Raw genomic sequence first — 8,419 nt, 5'->3', positions numbered from 1 at the left:
CATTTTTAAATATGCAAATAATGATTTCACAGATTTATAGCAATTTTCCAGTCCAGAGGAATTAAAAGATATTTGTCAGATAAAATTCATATTAGCTTACTGAAATGTTGTCACTGATATCTTATCCAGGTGGGTCAAACCTGTATTCATTCAGTATTTGCTGATGGGATTATCAAGAAAGGTTTTATCACTACCTCACAGTCAGATCAACCTTTGCTGTTGAGACAGTCATCCTGCAGATATTTCTAATTCTTCTATCCAGGAAGTGAAGCCCAAGTCAGAGGATATTGTTTCTATGGTTGATTTCCTACATCTAAGTTACCTTACTGTGAGATCCATCCAGTGGATTTATATTATATTAGTTGGAATTAAAGGCATCCTTTCTCACATTTTTTCTTATCTTGAATTTGTATCTCTCTATTGCAGATTGTGAGTTTGTCATTGCACAGTAAATTTGAGCAGTGAGATGGTGTTTGCATTTTACTCAAGTAAACTACCCTGTTCTTGGAGTTGTCCGCCCACTCATATATTTTTGTCTACATGGAAGGACATTTGCAAGTGTTTCCCCTTGTTCTGTTTCAGAATTGCGACCCTGTCAAATACTGCCAGAAATTAAACACTGTAACAATGCCACCTGCTCTGAGTTGGATTAGATGACACATTGCCTGAATACTGGCAATAAGCAGCCACCTGCCTTCTTTATTGACCCCACTGAAGCAGAACCTCTGGAAGTACTTTGCAAAGTAAAAATGGAGCTTTACTTCATCATCGTATTTGGTCATGAGATTTCATGTAAAAACTGTTTTAAATTGTAATCATGTGGCTTAAATCCTTAAATCAAGTGATTCTGCATTTTACATGTCAGTGTCCTCAGATCAAAATTATTTTTATCAATAGTTTTCTATTTTTTGGTTGGGGCTTTCTTTTTTTATTCTTATTTTCATTCTTTCTGCTTTTGCCCTAAGGTCTCTTTTAAGTCAAAAGTTTCTTAAAATCCTAACTAAAATGTGAACAGTGTATTCTCCTTTTTCACTAAACCCGTTTTCTGGTTGAAAGTATGTGTGTGAAAGATATTAGCACTGCTATTTATTAGATTCCTCAGAGGCATGAACATGGAGGTAAACGCTTGTGTGTATGTAATATTTTCCCTGAAACGGAACGTATATTGACAGTACCTAAACAATTGCCCAGTGGTAGTCTATGCACTTGAAAAGTGCAGCATATTCCTGCTGCTTTTCCTGTTCTGTGGAATTACCCTTGTGAATTTACAAGTACTTTGGTTTGACTGAGGAAGAACAGTTTAATCAACTAAAATTTACTGGGAGTACTTTGGTTTGACTGAAGAAGAACAGTTTAATCAACTAAAATTTACTGGGGGGTTTTTTCCACTTAAAATACCTCCACAAGGCAAATCAATATGTGCTTTTAAGATAACAGAGTAGTTATCAAAAACGGTGGAACCTGTAGTAGTTATTATTTACTACTCTGCACTCAGACATCATACAGAGCTAGACTATAGAAAGAAATGTTACTAGAGGAAGTATGTTGACAAAGCTGATAAAATAACTGCAACATATTGAGTAAAAAAATATTCTTTAAACATCTGTATTGTGATAACTATTTGGAAGTTTTTGTGTTTCTGTATAAAAACATAACACATAAGAAATAAAATTTAGATGAAGATAGTGTTCGTTTGTGAAACAGCGTCTTCATAAGGTATGTTTGGCTGCCATATCTAGTATGGCTTAAACTACCGTGTGCTGAAAATGCCTATAAGCTTCCTGTTTAACAGCCATCACTAAGTCTATAGGCTGTTTTTAATAAATTTCTTCAATTTCTCAATTTTTATTGGTGTGTCAGGACTGTAGTTTTCTTCTGTATACTGGGCTTATTAGATGGTTCTTTTGGGTTTTGATGGATTGTGTTTTGTTTTGTTTTTAATCCAAGATGGTTATCACAAAATTGCCAGTCCACTGTTGACTTAACCTGATCTTTGAGAGAGCAGTTTGCAGGAGATTTTTAGAGCAGCAAAATTTAGTTTTGGTTTTGTAGTATCTACTTGCTGAAGTCTTATGGGAAAATATAAGTTAATTTGTGAAATGTACCTATAAAGGAAAAACATCATTAGAGCCTGATTTAGAATCCATTACAGTCAATGGAAAGAGTACAAGTGAATTCATTGTCTCTGAAGCAAGTCTCTTGGGGGCATTTTGTTGCTGTTGTATCATTTCGTATTGAAATATTTTTCACAAATTCATCAGCAAAAGATTTTTTCCCACAGTTTTTAACACCAGAAAGTCACTTGTTTCTTTATCCATTAAATCCGTTTTTTCATGCAGCCCAGTGAAACTTTGAGTACAGATATTTCTCTGTGTTCATTATGTTCCAATATTATATTTGTCTAAAAAATGTTACTTCTGTAGTGATTGAGTTGGGGGTTTTTTTCTTCCTTTTTTTTGATGTGCTAAAGGAAATCATACGTATGTAACTTAACTGTTGGAGCTTTCATTCCTATCATGTCACAAACTAGTAGTAATGTCTTAGCTACTCCAAGGACATGAATGTGCTATAGCAGTTTCAATAATTTCAGCATCTATCAAGATAATGGAGGAAGGGCATCAAAAATATAAATGTTAGCCTCCCAACCACATAGTCATAGTAGTTCCCAGATAATCAATACTAGATTTAAGAACCCCCAGTAAGTTGTGTTAACCAAAAATTAATGTGAGAAACATTGAACATAATACAATGCCTAAAAAACTAGGAAATCATCCTCAAAGCTAACTAACAATTTTCTTGCCTGGTTTTCTGAATTCATACTTACTTTTTCTTGTACTAAGTACATCTTTACCCATTTCTTGGAATACCATCCATTTGGTTCTCTAAAACTGTAATTTTACGTAAATGTCATTAATTTTCATTAGAATTTGAACATTTTATCTTCCAGTATTATCATGTGGCTCTCTGTGTTCTCGCATCAGCTTCAGCCAGCCCTAATGTAGCTTTCTTGTAAAGCACTGTGTCTCCTCCTGAGTGCAAACAGAGCTAAATTTCTTCTCTTCTCCTCTTTGCTGCATATTCACTGATCTTTGCCATGCAGCTTTCTGTTAGGTAACAGCCATTCTGATGTGCACACCCTACATACAGTTCTCTTCATGCTGTGTACAATCCGTAGTAAAGAAGATGGTAGCATTGGGAAGAGATCTTACTGACATAGTCATGGCCCTTGACCTCTCTGGGCAACAAATCTGGACAATATTTTATGCTTTAGACAGCATCAATTTTTGTTTTCTCCCACTGGCTTTAGTTCTAACACTCAGAATTCATGTGGCCAAGAGAGAAGCAGGAGGAAGAGATGCTGAAAACTATGGCTCGGTAGTTTGGACTTCATTATTTGTCGATGTGAGGCAACAGAAATAAAACCACACTGTCATACAAACTTGGTTGCTAGATGTACCTCCACACATCTGCACTTCTGTGTGAACACATAAAACCATATCAGTTGAAAGCATCAATCTTGACCTGCCATTTAGCTTTTGACTGAAATTCAGGACCAAGCTTTCTGACCCAGATTTACCCACCAACCTTACTTCCACTCAACACCTGACTAACCCACAGATGCACGTCAGTCTCTCCTCTATGTCCTCTTTTCCATGTGAAGGAAACACACATGCAGGCCAGAACGGAGTCACAGCATGGGTTTCAGGAAAGCAAAAGTAAAATGAGTCGACAAAATACTGATAGAACTACACATTTGAGGCAGAATTGGGAGCTGGGAAGGGTGACGCAAGATATTGACCTCTGACCACAGCTTCTTCCCATTTTACTTGAAAAAGTAAGCCCTGTGGCTGTTTTGTTTTTCTCTTGCAGTCATCTCTAACAAACAGTGACATCATCTTTGTGAAACTGCATGCCCCTTGGGAGGTCCTGGGCAAATATGCTGAACTGATGAATGTAAGAATGCCTTTCAGGTAGGTGTAGTTGTGTCTTGTCTCAACTTCCAAAGTCACACTGTACTGTAAAGCTAATATGATAATATCAAAATGCACATGGACAAGCTCTTCTTTAAGATAGCACACATCTTTAGAAAATATAAATGGAGTACCTTAGATACCGTGTTCATTGCTGTTTCTTGTTAAAGCCTGCAATTTCAGTATAATACTGGTTTGAGATTAAGATGGGCTGTAGCAGTGAAGCTGTTTTCATGGGGTATTCTATTCTTAGGCCCTTTAACCCCTTCAATGCTGGAGCCCCCTGCATACTTGTGCGCTGCTGTTTTTTAAATGGACATTTCATTGAAATCAATGGGAGGTCAAGAAGATCCAGGTACGTAAGGCAGCACAGAGAGTGCATGTCTGTTGAACGTATCTGGTATGCACTCATAAAATGCTTGTATAGTAATTATGTAATTAGTATCCCATAAATAAGTATAAATAAGTAACCCATCCAATAGGAGAACAATTCAGACTCTAAATGCTTTTTTCTGTGGAGAAAATAGAGTATGTATACTGACAACCAAATTAATTCCACATTGAGATTCAGATTATTTTTCTTATTAATTTAATTTTATTTGCATGTTGGGGTAAAATTTTCTGTGTAAAACATTGTTTTCATTCTGCTGGTTGTCCGAACTGTTAAAGTAGCATAAAGACTTCCACTGAAACTGACCAAAACCCATGAACTAAGAGGCATTGATTCTTCTTTCAATTAGCAGGGTTTATAGATGTAAAGCTCCATTGATTTTAATGGAATTACTCCTGAGGAAGAAAAGGATCAGACTCAGAATATGGAACTAGTAAGCTGGTGCCCTTTGTAGGAGTCTTTCTGGTTTTTTCTTACCTAAGGATGAAAAACGTCTCTGGTATGAGACAACTTGTAGCAGTACAGAACTTGCAAGGAAAAATGGATATGTACAAATGACAAAATTGTAGGCTTATTTTGTATTTATTTTGGTTTTCATTTTCACAGTAAATCGTCAGCTGCTCTTTCTTGTGCTTTTAGTGCTAAAGAGAAAATTCTAAAACCATTCATCACAAATCATTGCAAGATATTAATATTCTTTTTTAAAGGTATTCTAGTCATAGAAACAACAGGCTAGGCCAAAAGTGTTTCTCCTTTGACTTCTGTGGCATTCACTGAGATGGACCTGTCCCAGTAGCAGGGTAAGGTCTCATAATTCACAAATACATCAGGAACTTCAGTTTTAGTCATTGAGCAGCTTATTCTTTCCTAGTCACTCAGCAGATAGCAAAATAGGTGCCATACAGATGATACAGAAAGCTTTGAAAATACTACAGATTTCTTTAATTGCTTCAGGATCACAGCTTCATTCTTTCTACAACCATAGTGAGGGTATTGTTAAGAGGAAATTGTGGTGATTCTCTAATGTCTGGTGGGCAGGCTCTTCAATTTTATTTTAAAAGCAACACTACTGTTTACCATTTAAAAACAAGGACCAGAATTTTACAAAGTGTCCACAAGTCTAGACTGCCTGTATCCAGATGCCTTTGTGTAACCCCTCGTTTTAAGGGCTGCTGATTGCTTATCACTCACGATATTTCAGGCTGGAATCCTGCAAGGTCCATGCATCAGTGATTGAAATCAATGCTGTTTGAAAGCATGGTTGCCAAAAGAGTGGATACCTCTGAATATTTGAAGCAAAATCAAGAAGTGGATAGCATCTTCAGTAGCACGTAGCTTTGACCCTTCTCTGCTCCTATTGAATAGAGCAAGATAAATAACGCTATCAAAAGAAGGCTGGCCAACATGAAATAATTTTGAAAATGTCATTTCACCAACACAATATGGACTCTGCCAACAAAAATAATGCCAAAAATTCTGAAAATTAAGCTGGAGTACTAACAAATTTTTTCCCCACAGTTTATAAAGTGTCAGTGCTCTCTTATTTTAGAGGGCTTGCTTCCAAGGTTCTAACACCATTCCTGTGCTACATTCAGAATATGTGTGGTGTAAATCTTCATTTTTCAAATGTGGTACAGTTCGGCATTACACAATGGAGCCTCTCAGAATACACAGAAATCACCTTGATTTAGCAATGACCTTCTATGATGACAAAGTCAGCCCCTGGAGGAGGTAACCAAAGTTCAGGCAGGCATCCAAATCTTCCAGTAAGGAGTGTCAGTCCAAATTCACACTTAAGAGCCCTCAGATTTTCTCTTATGAAGATGTGATCTCTGTGCTGAAGGCAATGGGTCAAATCCTGACAGCTGTGGTGTTATAGACATCTAGGAGAAGAGCAAAAGGGGCCAGCAGGAGAGTGGGACAGGAGGTGGACTCCCTGTCCTGGATCTTCACATGATGGTTAGGGGGCCACTCTGCACTGTGAGGCTGGTCAGGAAGCTCGCTAAGAGTGGATTCAGCATGAGTTTGCTCACATACCTCTGTCTGCTCACTTGTTCATCACATGCACTCACATTACATGTCTTACTGATTTCACTGACAACAGAAATCAGCTGTGCCTGTATGAGTAGCAGAGGGAGTGGCTGCACACTTGGCAGGGTGCTGAGCACATGCACATTTGCTTGTGTAGCCTATATTCTGTTTCAAAGGATATTACCCCAACAGCAATCACTGATCTTGCTCGGTACCGCATGTGTTATGGCACATTGCAACATAAGGTACAGCTTTCCTGGCTTTCCTATGTGATTTCCCTTTGTGTTTCATCAAATACAGCTTTAATAATTCACTAGTAGCTGTCAGATAATTTATCCATATTTGTGTCAGTCCTATAGAATTCCTTCAACAGCTTATGGACTTCTCCAAATAGAAACGTCTTTGGGTCCCCATCTTTCACACATGACAAATAGCAGAAAAGGAGGAGACAAAGGGAAAATTATGAACTTCTGGCAATTCAAATGCCACCAGAGTCTGTGTGGCTTCCTGTGACAGTTCTGTTAATCTCTCTTTTAGTCTCTTCCTCCACCTCTTACAGGCTTCTGTCTTCAATCTCCTTTCCTTCCTTGCTAGTTCATACTGTAACTGACGATGGGTTTTCTTCTCGACTGGCTTCATTTTTGCTGTTCTTCCAGGAGAAAAATCTATTACCTGCACCGCCGATACAAGTTCATGAATAGGTGAGTACAATTCTTATGCCAGTTCAGTTTATGTTCATTTGGACCCAAATAAAGTCAAGCTGGAAGGAAAAGCTTATTAGCTGTGTTTGTAGGAAGGGTGAAGGGAGTGATTACACACTAGGACATCTGAAAAAAAATAATAAAGAAGTGGCATTTTTAAGGCATCTGCAATGTAAAAGAGGCAATTCATTTTATCAATGATGCCTTCTTTAGGAATAAGGAAATATTTTATAGTTGATGGACTCTATAAAGAAGAGTAAGTATGTTAGTGCAAACTCTGTATCTCTTTCTTTTCATGTAGCTCATCAGGGAGTTTCTTGGGGTTAGAGTACCACAGTTACAGCTTTTTGTTCATTTCCATACACCTTGCTTATTCGTAATAGTGATGGCATTATTTATTTATTGCTATCTCTGTGGGGCTGCTTAGTACTTTATTGGCAGATAGGAAGGCAATGAACCAAGATCATCTCTGGTATAACATTATTGAGCTTGAGAGATGAGTATTTTCAAAAAATCTTTGAAGTGCTTCCACTCAATTATTAAATATCTTTAAAGTTGTGTTTGATGCCTGGTTTGTGTCTGACTTAATGCACTGAAACACTTTCAGTGCTGCAGTTTGCATTTCCTTTTTGATACCTTGAACAATTAAAAGAAAATATCTCCAAAAAGCCTAAAAATCATACAGGCTTGGCAAAGACCAGATCATACGTTGGCATTTAATGCCACAGTGCTGGTGATGTGGTTTTCAAAAGGGTCTAGCACTTGATTTACTGTGTCAAGCTGAGGTCAGTGGAAATATTCCCAAGAACCTCTTAGAGGGAAGAATTAATTTGAAAAATCTGCATTTTGAAGTACAGAGCTGTATCACTTCGCAGATAATGTCATTATTTTCACATCCATAGGAAAACAAATCACATATTATCACTGTGTGCTGTCACACTTTCCAAACCGTTTCTCTATTCAGCTGTAGGTAAACTTCTCTATAAGTGAAAATGAGACATGGATAAGCCTTGAAGAAGTAATAAAAAATAGTGGATTTTTAACACTGAGTGTCTGTGTTAGCACCAACATCACTCTCTCAGCTGTTTCCTTTTGAAAGATGTTCCTGTAGAATACAAAGCCAGCACTGCTGATTGGTGGCACTGTTGGAATGAGCTGCAGACAATTTAAAAATTTTGTCATTTTTCTTTTTCAAGGAGATAACTGAGGGCGGGGGGAGGGTGTTTTCCCTGCTGTACTGCATGTTCTGTGCCTTGTAGAAAGGTTTTGCAGCCTTCTCAGACCTCTCTTGCCAACAGGTTCACTGAGCATGCCAAATAATCTGA

At 37.6% G+C, this 8,419-nt stretch overlaps 1 protein-coding gene across 10 annotated transcripts in view; it reads left to right on the top strand.

Moving 5' to 3' along the window:
- Nucleotides 1-8,419, top strand: part of ANO4 (anoctamin 4) — a 175,015-nt gene that overhangs the window by 101,731 nt on the left and 64,865 nt on the right. For 6 of the 10 annotated variants that reach the window (XM_027660044.1, XM_027660054.1, XM_027660035.1 and 3 more), the window contains 3 exons: nt 3,871-3,971; nt 4,225-4,326; nt 7,050-7,094. In XM_027660044.1, the coding sequence (XP_027515845.1) occupies nt 3,871-3,971; nt 4,225-4,326; nt 7,050-7,094 (248 nt within the window). Of the gene's footprint in view, nt 1-3,870; nt 3,972-4,224; nt 4,327-4,739; nt 4,796-6,987; nt 7,095-8,419 lie in introns of those variants that run through there. The other 4 variants (XM_027660063.1, XM_027660096.1, XM_027660111.1 and 1 more) reach the window with 4 other exon arrangements.

This window comes from Corapipo altera, unplaced genomic scaffold, assembly GCF_003945725.1.
Source record: "Corapipo altera isolate COAL_440 unplaced genomic scaffold, ASM394572v1 1, whole genome shotgun sequence".
In the NCBI taxonomy this organism is placed as follows: Eukaryota; Metazoa; Chordata; class Aves; order Passeriformes; family Pipridae; genus Corapipo; species Corapipo altera.
This window is presented reverse-complemented; position numbering and strand designations above follow the sequence as displayed.